At 39.0% G+C, this 24,938-nt stretch overlaps 1 protein-coding gene across 1 annotated transcript in view; it reads left to right on the plus strand.

Moving 5' to 3' along the window:
* The window catches only part of srrm3 (serine/arginine repetitive matrix 3), a 93,023-nt gene that overhangs the window by 23,754 nt on the left and 44,331 nt on the right, over positions 1 to 24,938 (plus strand). The window contains exon 2 of the mRNA XM_051109639.1: positions 24,320 to 24,567. Within this exon, the coding sequence (XP_050965596.1) occupies positions 24,332 to 24,567 (236 nt within the window). The 5' untranslated portion in view covers positions 24,320 to 24,331. The remainder of the gene's footprint in view (positions 1 to 24,319; positions 24,568 to 24,938) is intronic.

The raw sequence follows: 24,938 nt of genomic DNA on the forward strand, positions 1-24,938 counted from the left end.
CGTGGAGTCAATCAAGCGTAATTTTCAATTATCAGCAGGCTTGTGCCACACATCCACGGGCTCCGTTCCAAACGGGGAGAGCTGCCTATCTAGATGCCATTTTGGGACTTGATATGAAGGCTGTTTTAAACAGTGGGTGGTAAAATCATTCTGCCTTCTGACGCTAAATTCTAAGGCAACATCGCATGCAACCTTTCTTGCAATGCAACTAGCGAAATTGACCAAAATAGTACTACCCAATACAAACGCCAACTTCTCACTAGGGTTTGGAACGGAGCCGGCAAGTGCTACTCGTTTGCAGACCCTTCCAATGCGATAGGCGTGTTTGAACCTGATCTTCCACTAAAGATGCATGTCTAAATAAACCAGTGGGAATGAAACGACTTTCTTTGCTTTTCCTTTTTGCGTTTATTCATCATTCTCCCTCTCTTTCGCTCCCTTCACAGCTCTTGTTTACAAACTTTGTTCTTCAAAGTATGCTAATGGATGATGTGACCCAGATCTGTGTGTGAGTGTGTGTGTGATAGGAGGGACATCTGGCCTGTGAGGATGAGTGTGGTTGGACTCATTATGTTGAAGTGGCGACCGAAGCCATAACCCTCATACTCCAGAGAAATCACTTTCTGTATTTGCTCTGAAAAATTACTCAATTATGTGTGTGTGTGTGAGTGATCAGTCATAGTTATGTGAGTTACAGCAGATGCTTTATATCCCGTATGACTTGCACAAATAAAGCTCTTCAAAAATCTAGTGAGCTGCCTTGTTGGATACTGTGAAAGTGAAATGAAGCTTGTAAGTGATGCGCACTGGTGATGATGCACACAACAGATGCAACTCATAATGGATTGTGCTGCAGTTAGATGTTAGCATATGTTGTAGGTCTGGAAAGGTTTATACATTATAACTACAAACCTATTCTCAAATTGCATGTTGAATATGCATGGTTTCCACCATGGGATACAAAAACAGTAATCAAGTAATTAAATTATCCTATTTAAAGGAGAAGTCCACTTCCAGAACAAAAATTCACAAGTAATTTACTCACCCCCTTGACATCCAAGATGTTCATGTCTTTCTGTCTTCAGTCGTGAAGAAATTATGGTTTTTGAGGAAAACATTTCAGGATTTTTCTTCATATAATGGACTTCATTGGTGCCCCAATTTTGAACTTCCAAAATGCAGTTTAAATGCGGCTTCAAAGGGCTCTAAACGATCCCAGCAGAGGAAGAAGGGTCTTATCTAGCGAAACGATTGGTCATTTTTTTTGGAAAATATTTTTTTTATACTTTTTAAGCACAAAAGCTCGTGTAGCACAGGCTCTGGGATGCGCGTTTACGACGCTACGTACTATTGAATCAAGTCGAAAGGTCACACGGAACATAGGTGAAACTACAGACCCAGTGTTTATAAAGCGAACGTGCAAAGACTAAGAAAGTGGAAGTAAGTTTGTAAACGCTGTTTACAAACAAAAAGGTACAATGATGTCCTCCTCTCAAGTTGTAGGAGAAAATAAGATGGAGTTTTTCGCCAGTTTGTCAGTACACAGACGATGAATTTAGATGTGATTCATAGTAGTGATTGCAAGTTCAGATCATTTTACCGACTCTGACCTTTCCGCCTCGTTCAGCAAAATTAACGAATCCTTTTTCAAGTCATTTTGTTCATTTTAGCAAAATATAAATAAAATGTTACGTGTTACTTCCCTAACACATCTACTGCTTACACAAACGTTGATCACACTACAAACAAGACAAAACTATAATGCTATAAGAAACAGAAAAGATGCATTCATTGTTTACCTGGGTCTTTAGTCTATGATTAGCTCACCTCACCTCATATCTGACAAGTTTTCGGGTTTGAGTCGTTTGTACATCACATAACAGCCCTATAAGATGAACGAACCACTCGAAAAACTGAAAACTCGAAACAGGTGAACTAATTCCAGTACAGAACCTAGTAGGATGTTGCACATGTGCGACTGAACGAATCACTCCCTGAGACAACTTGTTCTTCCCGAGTCACATTGAAGATTCATTCAAAATGAAAGAATCGTTCAAGAATGACCCATTACTAATTTGTAGCATCGTGAACGTGCATCCCAGAGCCTGTGCTACACGAGCTTTTGTGCTTAAAAAGTATACAAATTTTTATTTTTCGAAAAAAATGACAGATCGTTTCGCTAGATAAGACCCTTCTTCCTCGGCTGGGATCCTTTAGAGCCCTTTGAAGCTGCATTTAAACTACATTTTGGAAGTTCAAACTCAGGGCACCAATGAAGTCCATTATATGGAGAAAAATCCTGAAATGTTTTTCTCAAAAACCATAATTTCTTTACGACTGAACACAGAAAGACATGAACATCTTGGATGATAAGGGGGTGAGTACATTATCTGTAAATTGTTGTTCTGGAAGTGGACTTCCCCTTAAAACTTCTTCTTCTTCTGAGACTAAATTTTAAAGTGTATCTCCTCCTAGAGCTTTCAAGCTACAACCACCAAACTTGGCCCAGACCTTCAGACTGGTCTGACTTGGGTTGCTGTATCTTTTCTAACTCATCCAGCTTGTTGTTTTCATAATCCAGACTATCAAAACCACCAAAAATCCCATAGACTTTCATTGAGGGGGTGAAAAACCTTTGTACAGTGAGTCTTATGGTATATTTAAACTGTTTATTGCTATAGCAAAGCTTAACAACTCCCTACTAAAAAAAAAACACAAAACCAGCCTAAGCTGATTGGCTGCTTTGACTGGTCTCCCATGCTGGTTTTAAAGTGGTTTAAATGGTTTTGGCCAATTTTTAGCTGCTCAAGCTGGAAGACCTGTTAAAATACCAAACATATGTTAACCAGCTATTTTCAGCTTAAACCAACTGAGACTAGACAATCAGCCTAATCATGCTAACATCATGCTAATAACATGCTAATCATGCTTGAAACATGCTAGCAACTTGCTGGTCATACTAGCAACATGCTAATAACATGCTAATTATGTTAGAAACATGCTAATAATTTGCTAATCATGCTAACAACATGCTATTAACATGCTAATCATGCTTGAAACATGCTAGTAACTTGCTAATCATGCTAGCAACATGCTAGTAACATGTTAATCATGCTAGAATCATGTTAGAAACATGCTAATCATGCTTGAAACATTAGTAACATGCTAATCATGTTAGAAAAATGTTAGGAATTTGCTAATCATGCTAGAATCATGCTAGTAACATGTTAATCATGCTAGAATCATGCTAGTAACTTCCTAGCAACCACCCTGAGTACCTAGCAACCAAATAGCAACACCCTAGCAACGACCCAGAGTACCTTAGAAACCACATATCAACGCCCTAGCGACCACCACAGGTACCCGAGCAACACCAAAACAACCACCCAGGGTACCTTAGCAACTGCCCTAGCAGCCACCCTGGATACCCAACAACCACATAGCAACACTCCAGCAACCAATCAGAGTACCTTAGCAACCACATAGCAACACCCTATCTGTTTTTCTAATATACTGTATTGCCTTCAAAACATTCCGACTTTAATCTTTCAAACTATTTAAAACTGAAAACAATTCCAAACTGAAAACCATCAAACATTTAAAACTTTAAAAGTTTGTTCTCAAACTTTACTCATCTAGTTGTGACTTTTTATCTCTCAAAGTTTTTTTCCTGCGATTCTGAGATGAGAAATGTGAGATACAAACTCAGAATTGTGACACATAAACACTTCTGAGAAGAAAAGTCAAAGTCAGAATTGTAAAATAAAAAGTCACAGTTATTTTTTTATTCCATTTAAACCTCTGACTTCTGAGAAAAAAGTCAGAACTGTGATAGATACAGTCACAATAGTCACAAAATCCATGGCAGAAACAAGCTTCCATACAAATGAATGTGAAACTCCATGGTTATGTTATTTAATTCTCATTTATACCAGACTTTGAAAAATTAACTGATTTTCTAAGGAAATTGCGATTGATGTTTCTGCGTTTCAGATTAGTCATTTATGAGGTTCACTTCAGTTAGGATGTTGACTTTGAAGATGCTTTCATTTTAAATTGATTTAATTTTTTAACTTTTTAATGTTTTTTTTTTTTTTTTTTTTGCAGTACTCATTTGTATTTACTGAAATGTTAAGTCTGCTGTTCAAAAGGTTATTATTTTTGTAAAAATGAATACTTATATTCAACAAGTAACAGTAAAGACATTTATAATGTTACAGTAGATTTCTGTTTAAAATCAATGCTGTTCTTTTGAACTTTCTATTTATTGTAGAAACCTGAAGAAAATATAACATGGTTTCCACAAAATTGTTTTCAACTTTGATAATAATAATGATGTTTCTTGAGCAGCAAATTAGAATGTTAGAATGATTTCTGGAGGATCATGTAACACAAAAGACTGGAGTAATGATGCTGAAAATGTGGCTTTGATCACAGATATAAATTACACTTTACACTATAATTACATAGAAAATAGGTATTTGAAATTGTAATAATATTACTCATTTTACTGTATTTTTGATTAAATAAATGCAGCCTTGGTAAGCAGAAGAGATTTTAAAAAAGAAAGAAATCTTGAAATTTGAATGGTAGTGTAAGTATATTTATTGTCACTAGGAATGTAACGATATAATTGTGGTCACATGATAATATGAAACGATAGGTCTTCCGGGCAAAAAGTGTGGTTTTTAAAAATACGTTTAAACTTATTATTCTAACATTAAGGGTCTTTAAAGTTGTGTTTTGGGGCATTATGGTTTGACACAGTAAAAGTCAAACAAACTAAAACTGAAAGCACAATATGGCTTATCAATCTGGGACGCACATCCCAGAACCTGTGCTACATGAGCTTTTGTGCTTAAAAAAGTATACACATTTTTATTTTCCAAAAAAAAAAAAAGACAGACGTTTCGCTAGATAAGACCCTTCTTCCTCGGCTGGGATCGTTTAGAGTCCTTTGAAGATGCATTTAAACTACATTTTGGAAATTCAAAATCAGGGCACCAATGAAGTCCATTACATGGAGAAAAATGCTGAAATGCTTTCCTCAAAAACCATAATTTCTTCACGACTGAATACACATATCACAATAAATATTGTATCGTTCATATTGCGATATTATCATATCATGAGATTTTTATATCATTACATCCCTAACCCATAACGTATTATTTGATTGCCGTCTTCCTGAAGTAAATGTGATTATCTTAGAAGGAGTCTCTCAAGGAAGGAAAAGTGTTGTTCCAGGTTCTTCTCAAGATCTCAGGATCTTTACCCTGCTCACACACATTAAGGCAAGTGTTAAAATAACAAATATACACTTCGTTTCAATCCTGCAGAGCTAAATTTAGTTTTTTGGCACTGTGGGAGTTTCTTTAGCACTGCTGATTTTATTGGCTCTCTTTACAACAACAAAGCAGTTTTCTTATTGATTATCGTCTGTTTCAACCTTGTGAGACTGAAACAGCTAAAAAAGGTCTAGAAACCATCATATTACCTTAAATAGCATAGTTGCACAGTATTTGGTATTGATAAATGGTCTTTTTATGTTTTTGCTGTGATTATGCACATTGCATTCTGCTCAGAGCTGTATAATGAGAAAAGCAGTGCATTCATTACCGTGTGTGTTTGTGGCCATGCATTTATTATAGTGTCTATTAGACACTGGTTTAATTTACTGGTGTAAACACAGTTTTCATAAGCAGTGAATTTCAGTTCATTTTTTGTGTTCTTCTTCTATTCCAGCAGATTCTAAAGAAGGTTTTCTACTATCTAGAACGGCTGATATATTCACACATTGTGTGTTTGTGTGTGTGTTTCAGTAGGTAGAATTGATGCACTGGGTCAATGTGTTGTGGCCGTTGAAGGCGATATGATGAATGTTTGTTTGCAGAGCTCAGACGCTCTGGACCTGAAGCTGAAACAATTACCCCGCTATCTCTGAAAAATACACACAGGGCAAATTTACACACTAGAAAGTCAACAGGACGCCCTTTAACTTGCCCTGCCTGCTGTATGTGTGTGTGTGTAACTTTAGCAGAATAATCTATTTTAGCATGGACCGAAGGCAATATATGATGCTTCCCCGTCCTCTTTTTAGGAAGGTTTCTCATAGCTTGAGCTTGAGAAATTGTGCAGTTGTGCCCTTAACTGCTGCCATGACTGAAGTTCACAAAACAGTAGCACAACTTCAGCACCAAGCACACAGTCTGACTTAACCAGGTCAGTATTATTAGTTCATAACCCGTGTAAATGTGATGCATTAGAATTCGATTCTACAAACGTCAGCGCTGTTCGACTGCTGCAGTTAATGCTGTGCTGTTTGATTTCACAAGCATGTTTGCATATTTTCTAGTGATCACAAGTAATACATCAAATGATGAGCAAATAACCATTATGAATGTGCATATATTAACACATCAGGGATATTTTTCCATATTTACACAGGTTTCCATGTTTTCCCACCTAAGAACTATGATATGAATGGAGTTTAGCATTTAAAAGCAAAGAAATTAAATTTAAGCTAATTAGTATTATAACTTTTTTTATTCTGTAAAATAATAATAATAATAATTATTATTATTATTAAAATTTTATTTCTATTTTTATTTAGTAATAAAATTATTGCAATAGTATTTTAATAGTCAAAATAATAATAATGCTGATCATTATTAATACTAATTAAAGCTATAATAATGCATAATGTATTTCTTTGTTATTAAATTGATTAAATACTTTTAATTGTATCATATTATTTATTGTAATATAATTATCAAATACTTTTAGTTTTAGTTTTTATTCATTTAAAACTTTTAGTATTATTGCAGTAGTAATATATGTCTTTAATTCTTTTTGATTTTCTATCATGTAAAAAATATTAAGGCCAATTATTATTATTATTATTACTATTATTATTATTAAATACTTGTTTTTATTTATACTTTATTTAGTAATAAAATGATTGTAATTTATTTATTTTTATATATTTTTATAATAATAATACTGGTTATTATTAATACTAATTAAATTCCATAATAATAAAACTAATAATATACAAGAAAACACAATAAATAATACTTGTTTTTATTTGACAATAATGTATAATGTATTTATTTGTTATTAAATGTATTAAATACTTTTAATTGTTTTATTATTTATTATAATATTATTATCTAATACTTAGTTTTAGTTTTTTATACATTTAATACTTTTAGTATTATTGCAAAAGCAATATGTTTTAAGTATTTTTAATATAACAATAATAATAATAATAATAATAATAATAATAAATAAATAACCTTTACATCAGGAAGTTATTATGATAGATTAATATTGAATGGAAGAAAACAGTTTTTTTTTTTTTTTTTTTTTTTTTTTGCATTTACTTGATCACGTGCACAGCTATAATAGTGAAATGCTTATATTTCATTATAATAACTTGATGGCTGAAGTCTTATATTCCTGTGAATGAATACTGACTTGTTTAAGTTTGCTCACAAGGTTTGAATCTTTGACTTCACAGATATAAAATCATTTTTGTGCTCTGCAATATTTATGGAAGCACATTTCCTCTGAACTCTATGAATCGTTTGTAGAGCGTCAGATGTATTTTTTGGTCTTTTAAATGCATGAGGCGACACTGACACCCAATTTTTGTCTCCTCTGAGCCGTAGGAAGAAACAGCCCTGAGGGGTAAAAAGTGAACAGTTCGGTACTCCATAACTCCATCAGCTGTGGAGAATGGGATGGAGGATTATTCTTCTTTAAGACCAACTTTCTTCCATCCTCAGATAATAGTGCAGAAGGTTATTTCAGGTTCTGTGAATAGAAAAACTTCTAGAACCAGTTTTGTGTCTTAGTTCATTTTGTTTCCCCAAAGCCAAAGGGAGCCCTTAAAGAGAAAATGACGAAAAAGCGGTGCGTTCGCTGTGTCGGCTCTCTCTTTAAAAGAAGGCAATAAAGCTTAAGATCATTTGGAGGAGGACAGCTGCCCTCTGGGAAAGGCGCTCAATCTCGGGGTCTTTCATTCGCTTCATTCTGTGAGATCGACCCGTCTTTAAAGGCCACGCCACTGAAATCAACCTGATTCTGTTTCGCCCAGCTGAGCTTCTCATGCTCTTCAGAGTAAATGGCAGAAGTCTTGTGTCTGAAATGAAACTATTGACAGCATAACAGTTTGTGAAGAGAAATGCTGCTGTTAACTGGAAGCGTTGAGGGTCTTATGTAGTTATATAGACTTGTATACGGTCATATACAGTGTGTCCTGAGGGCTGAAGATCACTAGAGATATTCGTCTGGAGCATTTTGAATGGGGGTTTGTCTCACAAAAATCAATTTGATGCTCTCCTGGGCACTTTTGATCTTCGTTATTTATTTATGGCTTCTTTCACCAGCCTAAACAATAGCTGTGTAGCTTCAAGACCTAGTGAGCTGCCTACTTAGACAGCATTTGGAGGCCTCGTAAGGAACGCTCCTGACACAAACAATATGCTTTCTATAATATAATTTATTTAAGACAACCAGTTCTAAGGCAGCATCATACATAAATAAAGCAATACTAGAATGCATTGTGACAAGCAAAAAAATGGTGGATCCCATATGGAAAAGTAATAGTGATATTGCCATATACAGTATGTTTCCTCTGAGGTAATGTATAATTTTCACACACATACATTCTCCGGTTGCATAAAAATGTATAGCATATTTAAAATCCCCATTGTGAAATTTGTAAATATGTTGATAATAGTAATATCTAAATGGCTATTTTTATATGATATTATATGCAGCAACTGTATATGTGACCCTAGACCACAAAATCAGTCGTAAGTAGCACGGGTATATTTGTAGCAATAGCCAACAATATGGGTCAAAATTATATTTTTTTCTTTTATGCCAAAAATCATTAGGATAATAAATAAAGATCATGTTCCATGAAGAATTTCATGTGGACAACTTTAAAGGCAATTTTCTTAATTTTTTGCACCCTCAGATTCCAGATTTTCAAATAGTTGTATCTTGACCAAATATTGTCCTATCCTAACAAACCATACATCCATGGAAGGCTTATTTATTCAGTCAGATGTTTTCATTTAAAAAAATTGACACTATGAATGGTTTTGTGGTCCAGGGTCACATATGTCAATAGTGTATTTTTATTTATATGTGCATCTTTACCAAAACAACATATATGCAAAAAATGTATGTTAATATATGGTTTTGTAATATATATTTTAAAATATATGTCTATCTTTTATGTTTACTTATATAATAACATGTATTGACAGGTTTTAGGATGGATATACATGTATACTGCCCTGCAAAGGCAAAAGACCTTAACTTCGATTTTGGTCAAAAATTAGGTATTGATGTTTTTGGGACATTTAAGACATCCTTTATCATGTGTATAAGTATCTTGAGTCAATTTAGTTGTTTTTCCCAAAAAAATAATGAATTGTCTTAACCGTAACTTCAAAAACCCAAGGCAGAGCACCTTATAACACCAGTTACCGCTCTTTGACTTTGTTTGGAATGCTCAAATTGAGTTAGGGCGTTCTGCCTTTGTTTAGCCACACGTCAGTATAAAGTTACTATTCTGACTCAGAGTTATATGGTGTTCTGCCTTTGTTTTACTGTCCATTAAAGTCTGCCGCGTTTTAATTACAGTGTAACTTGTATACTTTCATACATCTGATCTGTCACTGAAGCATTAGACAAAAGCTCCATATAATAACGCACTGTACAGAGATTTTTTGGCAAAAATATGTAAATATGAATAATCTTTAAAGATTTTTTTTTTTTTACTTTTTATAATGCTGATTATTCAGCTGGCTGTCACTGCTAGTTGGACGCGTGTGGAATCGAATGCCGTAGCATGTAGCGTGATCAATTATAAAATCAGTAGGATCAAATCAGCATATTAGAATGATTTCTGAAAGATCATGTGACAATATAGACTTGAGCAATGATGCTGAAAATTCAGCTTTACATCGCAGATATAAATTACATTTTAAAATATATTCTCATAGAAAACAGCTATTTTAAATTATAATAATATTTCACAATTTTAGGGATTTTACTGTGTTTTAGATCAAATAAATGCAGCCTTGGTGAGCTTAAGAGACTTTGTAAAAACACCAGACTTACACGCTTACGCTTCAGTCACGTGAGATTCCATTTTAATTCGGATTCTGCTTTAATAGGCCGCTGTCATGTAGGCAGCACGTTAGCTCACTATAATTTTAGAGCAGAGCTATTTTTTCAGTGTGAAATAGTGTAGTGATGCTTAATGAAATTAACTCCGAAGCGGATGATGTTTGTTCTCGACATTTGCCTGGGGAAAACAGCATTTAATAATGGATAATTAAAATAATGCCGGAAGAGTGTATGTTTGACAGTGAGAGGAAATCCGCTAAATGTAGAGAGAATTAAGTGAACGCAGCCTCAGAGAAAAGCCGAAGTGGTTTAAGATCTCTTGAGGATCTCTGGGGAAACGGCCTGTCGATGGTGTTGTTAGCTCTCAGGTGCACAGGTGATTCGTTTTCAGGTGAAATCAGTTAAAGTGGTTGAGTCTGAGTGTGAAACCCGCAATCCCAGCAGCTCACACTGTCACTTACTGAAAGCTCAGCAGATCCCAACCGTCTGTCTGAAGTAACTAATGCAGCAGAACTGATTGTCTTCTCCTGTCCATCGTTTCAGTCTACCAGATCCTGGTCTATTCCTTCTTCCTTCCTTTCTCTTTTTGCGCGAGTTAATTCAGTTCTCCAGGGCTTCTGTGTGCTTCATCCACACCTTTCTGATGCAGTCATTTTTAGCCATTATCCTGTTAGACTGAGGTCTAAAATGTATGAAGTATGCTTAAAAGGATGTTTAATCCAAAAATGACATTTTTAGCATCATGTACCTTCATGTACAGCTGCACAATAAATCTTGTTTTAAATTGCAATCACAATTTATACTTCTATTGTTAAATTAAGCATAATTCTCTGCAATATTTGCACACTGGTTATTTATCCTTTTTTTCAGTTGTTTTTTCATTCTTTAAATGTATACTTTTTATACTCAGCATTTTAATTATTCTTCACAATCTGGCCAAACATGAATCTCGACTATATTATTTGCACTTGTGGTTGCTGAATAAATGCACTTATGCTGTTGTTTTAACAGAAAAACATTAATATAATTTGGAATTGTTGGAGTTGATGTTAGGAATGTTAGTAAGAATGTCAACTTCTCTCAAATGAACCTTTGGAGAGAAGCTTGTTATTGTTCCAGTTTGCATATAAAAAAGAAAACCATCAGAAAAAGATGTACATATAAAACATAAAAAAAACTAGAAGAGGTAAAAAAAAAACATGCAAGTTGACGTTTTCTTGAGGTTATGTGCAGTAATTCTGATGAAATCTAAAAATGAATTTCTAAAATGACAATAATCATGATGATATATTTTATTAAGCTAAACAATTGTGATTGTCAGTTAAATTGTTATTATGTAGCTCTACCTTCATGTAATTTTAAACATATATCCTATATAAACCTATATCTAACAGGGAGTAATGTACGTTCTTATAACATAATAACATAAAATTGTTCTCGTAACATTCAAAGGTAACATTTTTATGATGATAAAATGGTGTGTTCCTTTAACCAGGTAACCAATAAAAACATTCTTTAAAAAAAACTGGATGTTTTGAACATTAAAAAAAAATCTTTTAAAAAATAACTTTTTCACAATGGTTTAAAAAAAACACAATGGTAAAAAAAAATGTTTGCAAAACCTATGAAAAATTTCCTCTTAAATAAAAAAGAGGTTTTGAGAGAACATTTAAATGTAACACTCTCATAACATTTTTAAAATGATAAAATGGGATGTTTCGAACATTTAAAAAACATTAAGAATCAGTGTTTTCATAGTGGTTTCAAAATGATGAAATGGAATGTTCGTCTAATATTCCATAAAACCAAGAAAAATTGCTTTAAATATAAAAAATGGGTGTTTTAAATGTTAAAAGAACATTTAAATGTAACATTCTCATAACATACTCTAAATTATAGAATGTAATTTTTCTCTAACATCCACGTAATCAAGAAGAAAAAATATGTAGTTAAAAAATGGATGATTTGAACTTTTATAAAACATTCAGATATAATGTTTTCAAAATGATGAAACAAAATGAAATGAAATTTCAGAATATTTGTCAAGTCAAGTCAACTTTATTTATTGTAACGCCAAGCCAGCAGAGGGAGCCCTCACCCCAGTACTGCCTGCATGCTCCCTCTGCTGCTTCTACTGCTACTTCCTGTTTGGCAGTATATAAGGACTCACCATGTGCTCACACATTCGCGAAGTATTGCCAGTTCACCTGCCTTACCGAGCGTTTGTTATATTTCTCTGTTGGATTACCTGTTGCTATCTTGCTTTGTTTATGGACTACTGAGTTTACGGATTACCCTTATTGGATTGTTTGCTGTTTCTGGACTGTCTTTACGGTATTTGACCCACTGCCTGCTTTATCTCTCTGCTGCCTGGATTACGTTTATGTGTTGTACGTTTTGGACTGCCTTTCCGGTTATTGACCCTCTGCCTGTTTCATCGTGTATGTTTGTTGTTGGTTATAATAAACTTCTGCAATTGGATTCTACACCGCCTCAGCGTCCTCACGTTACAGAATACTTCGCCTACCAAGAATCCAGCGGAAACGTTCAGCCAACATGAACCCAACAGTATCTCGTCTCCTCTGCCTTCGTCAAGGGGACAAGGCTATAGAGGAGTATGTAGAGGAATTTTGTGGACTGTGTTACCTTGTTGATTTTAATGACGTGGCACTGAAGGACATTTTTCGGGTGGGTTTAAACGATCCCATTCGTTCATGGCTACCTGGGGGAAAGATTCATTGGTCACTAGAGAAATATATTGATCATGCCCTACTCCTAAGCGGATCATCATACACTGTTGGGATTGCGGACGAGGGACCCCGCAATCCCGCAGTAACCACCACACCACAGCCTGTTCAAGCCACATCCACCAAGCCAAAGCCTGTTCACGTCATGCCTGCAAAGCCAAAGCCTGCTCACGCCATGCCTGCCGCTCCAGGGCCTGCTCACGCCATGCCTGCCTGCTCACGCCATGCCTGCCGCTCCAGGGCCTGCTCACGCCATGCCTGCCGCTCCAGGGCCTGCTCACGCCATGCCTGCCGCTCCAGGGCCAGCTCACGCCATGCCTGCCGCTCCAGGGCCTGCTCACGCCATGCCTTCCCGCTCCAGGGCCTGCTCAAGCCATGCCTGCCGCCCAGGGCCTGCTCACGCCATGCCTGCCGCTCCAGGGCCTGCTCAAGATGCCTGCCGCTCCAGGGCCTGTTCCTCACGCCATTCCTGCAAGATGTCTGCACCTGTCATGGCTACCCTCCTACAACCAGTCCACAAGATGGCTGCTATCTCCAAGCCAGTTCACAAGATGGCCGCCGTCCCAGAGCCAGTCCACAAGATGGCCGCCTTCCCAGAGCCAATCCACAAGATGGCCGCCTTCCCCAAGCCAGTTCACAAGATGGCTGCCATCCCAGAGCCACTCCACAAGATAATCACTGTCTCCAAGCCACGCCTCATGATGGCACACGTACTGGACTCACCCCTAATGGCTGTATGGGCAGCTAAAATGACAGCTACTGTTCCTGCAGAACCAAATCAAGCTACAGCTGCTGCTCAAGGGTCAAAAGCTTCAGAGTCCGGCCAAGCTTCAGAGTCCGGCCAAGCTTCAGAGTCCAGTCAAGCTTCAGAGTCCAAAGTCAAGCTTCAGAGTCAAGTCAAGCTTCAGAGTCGGCCAAGCTTCAGAGTCCGGCCAAGCTTCAGAGTCAAGGCCAAGCTTCAGAGTCCGGCCAAGCTTCAGAGTCCGGCCAAGCTTCAGAGTCCGGCCAAGCTTCAGAGTCGAGTCCAGAGTCCGGCCAAGCTTCAGAGTCCGGCCAAGCTTCAGAGTCCGGCCAAGCTTCAGAGTCCGGCCAAGCTTCAGAGTCAAGCTTCAGAGTCCGGCCAAGCTTCAGAGTCCGGCCAAGCTTCAGAGTCCGGCCAAGCTTCAGAGTCCGGCCAAGCTTCAGAGTCCGGCCAAGCTTCAGAGTCCGGCCAAGCTTCAGAGTCCGGCCAAGCTTCAGAGTCCGGCCAAGCTTCAGAGTCCGGCCAAGCTTCAGAGTCCGGCCAAGCTTCAGAGTCCGGCCAAGCTTCAGAGCCAAGCTTCGAGTCCGGCCAAGCTTCAGAGTCCGAGCCAAGCTTCAGAGTCCGGCCAAGCTTCAGAGTCCGGCCAAGCTTCAGAGTCCGGCCAAGCTTCAGAGTCCGGCCAAGCTTCAGAGTCCGGCCAAGCTTCAGAGTCCGGCCAAGCTTCAGAGTCCGGCCAAGCTTCAGAGTCCGGCCAAGCTTCAGAGTCCGGCCAAGCTTCAGAGTCCGGCCAAGCTTCAGAGTCCGGCCAAGCTTCAGAGTCCGGCCAAGCTTCAGAGTCGGCCAAGCTTCAGAGTCCGGCCAAGCTTCAGAGTCCGGCCAAGCTTCAGAGTCCGGCCAAGCTTCAGAGTCCGGCCAAGCTTCAGAGTCCGGCCAAGCTTCAGCTTCAGAGTCCGGCCAAGCTTCAGAGTCCGGCCAAGCTTCAGAGTCCGGCCAAGCTTCAGAGTCCGGCCAAGCTTCAGAGTCCGGCCAAGCTTCAGAGTCGAGCCAAGCTTCAGAGTCCGGCCAAGCTTCAGAGTCCGGCCAAGCTTCAGAGTCCGGCCAAGCAGAGTCAGAGTCAGAGCCAAGCTTCAGAGTCCGGCCAAGCTTCAGAGTCCGGCCAAGCTTCAGAGTCAGAGCCAAGCTTCAGAGTCCGGCCAAGCTTCAGAGTCCGGCCAAGCTTCAGAGTCCGGCCAAGCTTCAGAGTCCGGCCAAGCTTCAGAGTCCGGCCAAGCTTCAGAGTCCGGCCAAGCTTCAGAGTCCGGCCAAGCTTCAGAGTCGGCCAAGCTTCAGAGTCCGGCCAAGCTTCAGAGTCGGCCAAGCTTCAGAGTCCGGCCAAGCTTCAGAGTCCGGCCAAGCTTCAGAGTCCGCCAAGCTTCAAGCAAGCTTCAGAGTCCGGCCAAGCTTCAGAGTCCGGCCAAGCTTCAGAGTCCGGCCAAGCTTCAGAGTCCGGCCAAGCTCCGGCCAGAGTCCGGCCAAGCTTCAGAGTCCGGCCAAGCTTCAGAGTCAAGCCAAGCTTCAGAGTCCGGCCAAGCTTCAGAGTCAGCCAAGCTTCAGAGTCCGGCCAAGCTTCAGAGTCCGGCCAAGCTTCAGAGTCCGGCCAAGCTTCAGAGTCCGGCCAAGCTTCAGAGTCCGGCCAAGCTTCAGAGTCGGCCAAGCCAGAGTCCGGCCAAGCTTCAGAGTCCGGCCAAGCTTCAGAGTCCGTCAAGCAACAGAGTCCGGCCAAGCAACAGAGTCCGGCCAAGCAACAGAGTCCGGCCAAGCAACAGAGTCCGGCCAAGCAACAGAGTCCGGCCAAGCAACAGAGTCCGGCCAAGCAACAGAGTCCGGCCAAGCAACAGAGCCAAGCAACAGAGTCCGGCCAAGCAACAGAGTCAAGCCAAGCAACAGAGTCCGGCCAAGCAACAGAGTCAAGCCAAGCAACAGAGTCCGGCCAAGCCAAGCAAGCTTCAGAGTCCGGCCAAGCAACAGAGTCCGGCCAAGCAACAGAGTCCGGCCAAGCAACAGAGTCCGGCCAAGCAACAGAGTCCGGCCAAGCAACAGAGTCCGGCCAAGCAACAGAGTCCGGCCAAGCAACAGAGTCCGGCCAAGCAACAGAGTCCGGCCAAGCAACAGAGTCCGGCCAAGCAACAGAGTCCGGCCAAGCCAGAGCCAAGCAGAGTCCGGCCAAGCAACAGAGTCCGGCCAAGCAACAGAGCCAAGCAACAGAGTCCGGCCAAGCAACAGAGTCCGGCCAAGCCAAGCAGCAGAGTCAGAGTCCGGCCAAGCAACAGAGTCCGGCCAAGCAACAGAGTCAAGCCAAGCAACAGAGTCCGGCCAAGCAACAGAGTCCGGCCAAGCAACAGAGAGTCCGGCCAAGCAACAACAGAGTCCGGCCAAGCAACAGAGTCCGGCCAAGCAACAGAGTCCGGCCAAGCAACAGAGTCCGGCCAAGCAACAGAGTCAAGCCAAGCAACAGAGTCAAGTCAAGCAACAGAGTCAAGTCAAGCAACAGAGTCAAGTCAAGCAACAGAGTCAAGTCAAGCAACAGAGTCAAGTCAAGCAACAGAGTCAAGTCAAGCAACAGAGTCAAGTCAAGCAACAGAGTCAAGTCAAGCCAAAGCTGTTGTTCTCCATGAGTCAAGCAAGGACACAGTTGTTCCCCATGAATCAAGCCAAGTCACAGCCGTTGTTCCCCATGAGTCAAGCCAAGATACAGCTGTTCTCTACGAGTCAAGCCAAGATACAGCTGTTCCCCACGAGTCAAGCCAAGTCACAGCTGTTCCCCACGAGTCAAGCCAAGTCACAGCTGTTCCCCACGAGTCAAGCCAAGTCACAGCTGTTCCCCACGAGTCAAGCCAAGTCACAGCTGTTCCCCACGAGTCAAGCCAAGTCACAGCTGTTCCCCACAGAGTCAAGCCAAGTCACAGCTGTTCCCCACGAGTCAAGCCAAGTCACAGCTGTTCCCCACGAGTCAAGCCAAGTCACAGCTGTTCCCCACGAGTCAAGCCATGTTGTTCCTGAGTCAAGCCATGTTGTTCCTGAGTCAAGCCATGTTGTTCCTGAGTCAAGCCATGTTGTTCCTGAGTCAAGCCATGTTGTTCCCACTAGCTACTGTGCTGCCTGTAATGGCCGTAGCCATCCTCAGTATGTGGGCAGCATACTGTGCTCCAGAGGCCTCTTCTGTCCAAAAGTCTGCTCCCGAGGCCTCACCGGTCCACGAGTCTGCCCCGGAGGCCTCGCCTGTCTACGAAACCGCTCCAGAAGCTTCGTCTGTCTACGAGACCGCTTCAGAAGCTTCGTCTGTCCACGAGTCTGCTCCAGAAGCTTCGTCTGCCCACGAGTCTACTCCCGAAGCTTCATCTGTCCACGAGTCTGCTCAAGAAGCCTTGTCTATCCACGAGTCTGCTCCCAAGGCCTCGTCTATCCACGAGTCTATACCAGAAGCCTCTCTTGTCCAAGAGTTTGCGCCAATACCTCCTGAGGTGTCAGCATGCGCTGTAGAACCTCCTAAGGAGGTGGCGTCCATTAATGAACTCACTGCCTCGTCTGTCCACGAGTCTACGTCAGAGGCCTCTTCTGCCCAAGCATCTGCGCCCATGCCCCCAGAGGTGTCAGCGCTAGCTGTAGATCCTCCTATGGGAGCGGCGTCCTATCATGAACTCTCTGCCCGCCATGTCGCTATCAAGAAGGCCAAAGAAATCATTCATGTGCACACCACTCTGCCTGCTCTGCCTGCCTCGCTATGGCCCCCTGTTCTGTCTGCTCTGCCTGCGTCGCCATGGCTCCCAGCCCTACCTGCTCTGCCTGCCCCACCATGGTTCCCTACTCTGCCATTGTTCCACGGCCCTGGCCTTCCAGTACTTCACGGTCTGCTACTGCTCCACGGCCCAGGACCTCCAGTGTTCCACTGTCTGTCATTGCTCTGCGGCCCAGGCACGTCAGTATTTCACGGTCTGCTGTCGCTCCACGGCCCAGGTCCTCCAGGTTTCCACTGTCTGCCACAGCACCACGGCCCAGGACCTCCAGGGTTCTACTGTCTGCCACAGCCCCACGGCCCAGGTCCTCCAGTGCTTCACTGTCTGCCACTGCACCACGGCCCAGGACCTCCAGGGTTCTACTGTCTGCCACAGCCCCACGGCCCAGGTCCTCCAGTGCTTCACTGTCTGCCACTGCTCCATGGTCCAGGTCCTCCAGTGCTTCACTGTCTGTCCCTGCTCCACGATCCAGGCCCACCTGCTCTACATGGACCTGGCCCTCCGTCCCACCCCCTGTTTTGCCTCTGTTTCCCCACCCACCTGGACTGTTGTTTGAGCGCCAGGAGTCGCTCCTAGGGGGGGGGATTCTGTAACGCCAAGCCAGCAGAGGGAGCCCTCACCCCAGTACTGCCTGCATGCTCCCTCTGCTGCTTCTACTGCTACTTCCTGTTTGGCAGTATATAAGGACTCACCATGTGCTCACACATTCGCGAAGTATTGCCAGTTCACCTGCCTTACCGAGCGTTTGTTATATTTCTCTGTTGGATTACCTGTTGCTATCTTGCTTTGTTTATGGACTACTGAGTTTACGGATTACCCTTATTGGATTGTTTGCTGTTTCTGGACTGTCTTTACGGTATTTGACCCACTGCCTGCTTTATCTCTCTGCTGCCTGGATTACGTTTATGTGTTGTACGTTTTGGACTGCCTTTCCGGTTATTGACCCTCTGCCTGTTTCATCGTGTATGTTTGTTGTTGGTTATAATAAACTTCTGCAATTGGATTCTACACCGCCTCAGCGTCCTCACGTTACATTTATATAGCACTTCATACAATACAGATTGTGTCAATGTGTCAGTGTTAAACAGGAAAATAATGTTTAGTTATGCAAACAAAATTCAGTTCTGCTGTAAAAAGTGGACAATAGTAAACAGTCAAACGAGTCTGTGAACTATCCCTTTGATTTTGGTTTAAACTTATATGCTATTATTAACAACGTTGCTACTGGTGGAAGGAAGAGAACGTTTGTCTTAAAAACATATGCATACACTAGTACCCTTCTGTCTCTTTGCTGTATCTGCAGTTTGCAGATTTATTCCAGGCCAGTCTAGTCTGACAGGCGGTAAGCGCTGTGATGGTCTCTGGAGTAACGCTATTCTAACTCGCTCTCATCGGGCTCACCAAAATAATTGCACCACTTTCAGCCGTTTTATCCACACTGGGATGGACGGCTTGCGCTCGTTCATCGCTAGTTAGTATCCTAGCTGCTGGTTGCGAAGGCATAATTAGTGCAGTGAGTGAAAAATAGGCTGTGTAGATTGAGGTTAGAAAGACCTTCAAAGCTCTTTAGGAGGCCTTGAAGAATGACGCAAGATTGCATTGATGAGAGCTGGAGCGAGGGATTTCATGCGGCAGAACTTAGGCATTTTGCATTCAGAGAAGCGGATGAATGGAGAGTCGAAATCTGGTTGAGCTGAACAATTTCTATTGTTCTCAGCTGGATTTTTTAACATTTCTTTTAAAGGCCATTAATCATCATTGTAATCATTCATAGTCATGAATTAAAATCAAGTTGACTTTAAAGCAAAACGGGAAAAAAGCAGAAAGATGTATTATAAAATATAGAATATAGAATAGAAAACAGTACAGTGTAAAAAATGGTTGTTGTATTCCTTATTTGATACCTATTTATTTTCATTATTTGTGCAATGTTGAATCAAAAAAAAATTCTAAAGCAAAAAGTAGGTAATGTTAAATGAATAACTGCAAATAAAAATGTAAAGCTTTTTCAAGAAAACCGGTCTCTTAGTCATGTGCACTATGTAAAGCGGAGTTTTTTTTTAGACGATCTTGTCGTTCAGCCTGGAAACAAACTGTAGGCATAAACAAAGCAGCATAATATTGAGCATTGCAGGTCACTAGTGCTCTTTGTGAGTTTATCAACACCCACTGGGTTTAGAAAGTGACTTGTGTTGTAGTCTTCACCTTTGTTGACCACCCGCCCACTATCTAATGCATATTGTGCGCTGTAGGGACATTCACATTGACATCGATTCAGTCCCTGGAGGTCAGCAGGTCATTGAAAAGCTGTATTTTAGTAGGCGGTGCAATACAACCACAGTATCCATCCTATTAATAGCAAGTTTCAGCTTCTGACACGTTAAATATACAATTTACAAAGTAATATTTGAAGTGTTCCTTTTTTTTCTTAAATTGCTTTTATAAGCGATTACAATTTTTGCCTGATTTCTCTTCATGTGACACTAAAGACTGGAGTAGTGATGATCAAAATTCAGCTTTGGATCACAGAAATAAATTACATTTTACAATATATTCACATAGAAAACAGTTACATTAAGTTGTAATATTATTCCACAATTGTTATATTCCACAAATAAATACAGCTTTGGTGAGCAGAAGAGATTTAGAAGAGATTGAAGAGTGAAGAATTTTGAGTGTTTTTTCCTTAGGAAACATGTTCATACATTGTTGCCTTCATACTCAGCATATTTTTGACTGATATCAGTCTCTTGTTCAATCATTCTTGAGTTGTAAAAGTTAAATTGCACTGCAAGTCTCCAGGTATCAGGAAAATGCTGATACTCGTGAAGTAGCCTGTGCTGTTCAAAGTTTTTACCGGTGGTAATTTGACAGTCGCTGCATTAAAGAACTTAATTGTCCGGTTTTGACTCAAAAGTAAGCAGTATTTTTTGTTCTGTTGAACTGAGTAAAAGGTGTCAGCACAAATTACAATGAAGTAGAGACTATGGGAACAAAACAAGACCATATCCAGCAGTTTTTAATTATACTCGGGAGAGAGAGTTAGCAGTACACTGCTTGTGCGGGAAGACATCTGTGCTACGTTTTCTTCTAATAATCCAAAAATGAAGATTTATATGTATATACAAATACATATGCATATAGTGTAGCACTATTCAAAAGTTTGGGGGAAATTTGGGGGTTTTAAGTTTTGAAAGAAGACTATTTTGCTTACCAATACTGCATTTATTTAATCAAAAAATCTGAAATATTGTGAAATATTATTACAATTTAAAATAACTGTTTTCTATGTGAATATATTGTAAAATGTAATTTATTTCTGTGATCAAACCTGAATTTTCAGCATCATTACTCCAGTCTTCAGTGTCACATGATTGTTCAGAAATTATTTTAATATGCTGATTTGCTGCTCAAGAAACATTTATGATTATTATCAGTGTTGAAAACAGTTGTTCTGCTTCATATTTTTGTGGAAACCATGATACATTTTTTTTTCAGGATTCTTTGATAAATAGAAAGTTCAAAAGAACAGCATTTATTTGAAATAGAATCTTTTGTAACGTTGTCAATGTCTTTACTGCCACTTCAAATCAATTTATTTTAATTTTTTGGCCCCAAAACTTTTGAATTGTACAGTATTGAATTAAAACAACATCTGTGATATCTATTAGAGTATTTTATGTGTAGTTTATCAAAGAAATTACTTTCTTTTAGTGAAGTTGAATGTACAGTTGGCAGGTTAGTGTGTAGTATTTTCTCTGTAATTCACACCAAACAGCGATCTATATCAAGCCCATTTGTACTCACTTTAATAGAGACAAGCACTTAAATATCATTTAGGATTTGAGAAGTGAATAAATCAGCACAGTATGCTACTTCATGTCCAGTGTAATTGCTTTTATAGCCATCAAAGGTCACATATCAGAAGACAAATGAATATAAAGGGAAAATAATTCAGAGACTTATGGGGAGAATAAGTATTCAAGTCGCAGATATCTGAGGCAAAGATTTAGCGTGTAATGAATTCAGTGATGATTCCTCCTGCTGTTCCGCCACCTGTTCAGCTCTATGCCGCTTCGTGACTTTACCCACAATCCACGGCGTGCTAAACAACACGAAGAACGCCACCCTTCGTCATCAGCCCATGCTGGAAAACAAGCATCTGTAATCGAAACCTTTTAGCCACCCAGCTCTGACTGCGTGATTAAAAAACAAGAGAAAAGAGGATGTTTTACACTCACTTTCTGTGCATTCGAATTCTGTTTGCTCTTCTGCTAAATCAAAACAATTATAATAAATATATAATAAATGTTTCATCTCAAGAGGTCAAATCTCAAAATATGTCCAGGTAATTCACATTTATATTATAATTTTTTTTGCACATAATTTATATCATAACTCGTGTTCTTACATATATATATATATATATATATTAATTTATTTATTTTACCTTTATTATATATTAAGTAGGCTGTGGAATAAAATGCTTTTTAATTAAAAAAAACTATGTTAGTTAATTAAGAAATTAACAAAAAAATAGCATTATATTGTTAATATTGCTCACAGTTTTTAGAATAATATTAGCCTTTGCATGTGTAAATTAATTTTCAATTAAAAACAAAAAAATGCTGTTTTATCTACAGTAAATAATTGAAGAAATCGTTAAAAGATTAGTTAATTATCATCATAAATCTTTGTTGAAGTTCTAACAGTTTAACATAATATTGTTACATATATTAAAAACACTTATTGTGAGATTTTTTTGATGTTGAATAGCTTTTTGATGTTCTTTAATAAAATACTCAAAAAGTAGAAATTTTGACCACTATAAATAGAAAACATAATCAAAACATTAATTTCATAAAAGTACTTTTTTTAACATAATATTGTTTATATAAGTTTATAATATGTTTGTTGCATAATGTTCTTTAATAAAATTCATTAGTTGATTATCAAAGATTAATTAATTATCAAAGATTAATTGATTATCAAAATAAATGCTTGTTGAAGTCCACTATTTTAACATTATATTGTTACATATGTTCTTTAATAATGTATAGAAAAAGATTGATTTTCAAAATGTTGTTTTGACGTAATATTGTTATGTATATTGCTATGTAAAACAACCATTTCCTTTACATGACATCCAAAGGAACAGCAAACCCTTTATGTAAATGTGAAGCTGCAGCAGCGAGCTCATGCAGCGAAATATCATGTGAGAGTTTGCGGTGACAGTGATGAAGTGAATGTGTTGAACCGAGTCTCTATTTTGAAATGCGAGACCATTAGCCGCAGGTTCTGGGATCTCATCCAGACACTTCTCTCCCTTTCTCATTTTTGTGGTATATTGCCAGCAGCCAATATGATTCAATCAGCTCAGCAAAAGCTACTGCCATTTATTATACCAATTCATTTAGGTGAGAGTATCTTCTTTGTGGATGAGAATTACTGGCCGGATGTTAATGTGACAATGGACTGTGTTATTCAATCAGCAGAGCAGCCTTTGAGTCATTGTGTGTGTCCAACATCCCTGCGATCCCTGTGAGTTCATGCTTTCTATAATGTTAAATAGAGCTTACATTTGTGAATGCGAACTATAAAAGCCAAACTTACATACAGAAGAGATAATTGCTCCTAATTTATACATGCAGTTGCAGTGTCCTGTATGGGTGAAAATGAAAGCATATCTCTATTCCTGCTTGTATTGTTATGATCAGCACAAAAAACAGTCATGTCTTATTTCTTTATACAGCAGTTTCTGTTATCCTCTTAATGACAGTGAGGTCTGAATGTGGTGATGTGGTTGATTTGATGGCAGTTTTTGCATTGATTATACACTGCCGTTTAAAAGATTCAGGCTGGGAAGATTTTGTAGCGTTTTTGAAAGTCTCTTCGGCTCACAAAGGCAGCATTTATTAGATAAAAATACAGTAAAATAAAGTAATATTGTGAAATATTATTACACTTTAAAATAACTCTTTTCTATATGGATATATTGTAAAATGTAATTTATTTCTGTGATCAAAGCTGAATTTTCAGCATCATTTCTCCAGTCTTCATTGTCACATGATTCTTTAGAAATATGACCATGATATATTTTCTTTTTCACATTTTTTTTCAATTTAAAGAACAACATTTATTTGGAGTATTTTAGAAGTGTTTTACTGACACTTTTGATCAACTTATGCTTAAGCATGCTTACTTAAATATTCATTTCTTTTATCTTTGAATGTTAATGTATTTTATTAAAACTTGTTTGTTTTAAAATAATTTTGTTTATTTGTATCAAGTTAGAATTAATCAAATATAAGCTTCCATTCTCAACATGTGCAGTATTTACATTATTTTAGTATCGTTGAGATACTAGTTTAGTTCTTAGCAATATTTTAAACTCATTTTTATTTTTATATTTTCCATTATCTTATTAATTTTAGTTGAAGTTAAAAGCTTAAAATATTGTTTTTATTATTTTTACTAGCTATTGTTTTTTAAAATATGTAGTTTTATTCATTTCAGTTTTTTAATTTTTATATATTTTTAATAATATTTTAATAATTAAATAATAATTAGAGAAAATATTTTATAATTTATATTTAATTTAAAAATATTTTATAAATGTTGTGTGTCTTTGACATTTTTATTAGTTATATATGTATTTTTTTTATTTTATAAATTGTTATTTATTCATTTTAGTTTATTTAGCTTTATAACATCAATTTAAACTACAGTAAATGAAAATGTAAAAAATTTGCTGAAATATTTATTTATTTATTTATTCCATTATTTTTTTTAATGCGTTTAGTTTTAGCTGTAGTGAACTATAATAACCCTGGTCTGTGATGTTCTGTAGAATCATGTTAACCTCAGATCTCATGTCTAACTCTCTCTGTGTTTGTGTCTGTCAGAGTGCTGTGGCCATGTACGATGGGGCGAGGGTTCCCTCCCCTGAGGACGCTGCTAACGGGGTCCCGCTGCAGCCCGAGACCCCCGCGGCCACACGTCCCAAAGTTAACGAGGAGCTGGAGGAGGAAGAGAGCGTCCCGCCTGAGCCCGTCCTGGTGAAAAAGGCTCACCGTGAGATTCTGGACCATGAGAGGAAGAGGAGAGTGGAGCTGAAATGCATGGAGCTTCAGGAGATGATGGAGGAACAGGGGTGAGTGAGTCTCTGACGGGACCAAATATATATGTGTGTGTGTGTGTGTGTGTGTGTGTGTGTGTGTGTGTTTATGTGTGCTTTGGTACTGTAAAATAGGATTTAATCAGTATGTATATGGTTGCCAGGTAGACACTACCTCTGTTCCAAAGCCTATACACTGACTTTTCATCTATCTGCTTGCTGTGTACTATGTCCAAAGCTGCATCCTAAATGGACAGGAGCCTCTTAAGTGATTCACCAGTGCTGGTATTGTAAGCTAAAACTAAAGCTATAAAAAAACCTGAAATTGTTAATTGAAATGAAACTGATATAAAATAACATAAAATTAAAAATGTTGCATTGGCAACCTGCTGAAACAATCATTTAGG

This window comes from Labeo rohita, chromosome 5 (genome assembly GCF_022985175.1).
Source record: "Labeo rohita strain BAU-BD-2019 chromosome 5, IGBB_LRoh.1.0, whole genome shotgun sequence".
Classification (NCBI taxonomy): domain Eukaryota; kingdom Metazoa; phylum Chordata; class Actinopteri; order Cypriniformes; family Cyprinidae; genus Labeo; species Labeo rohita.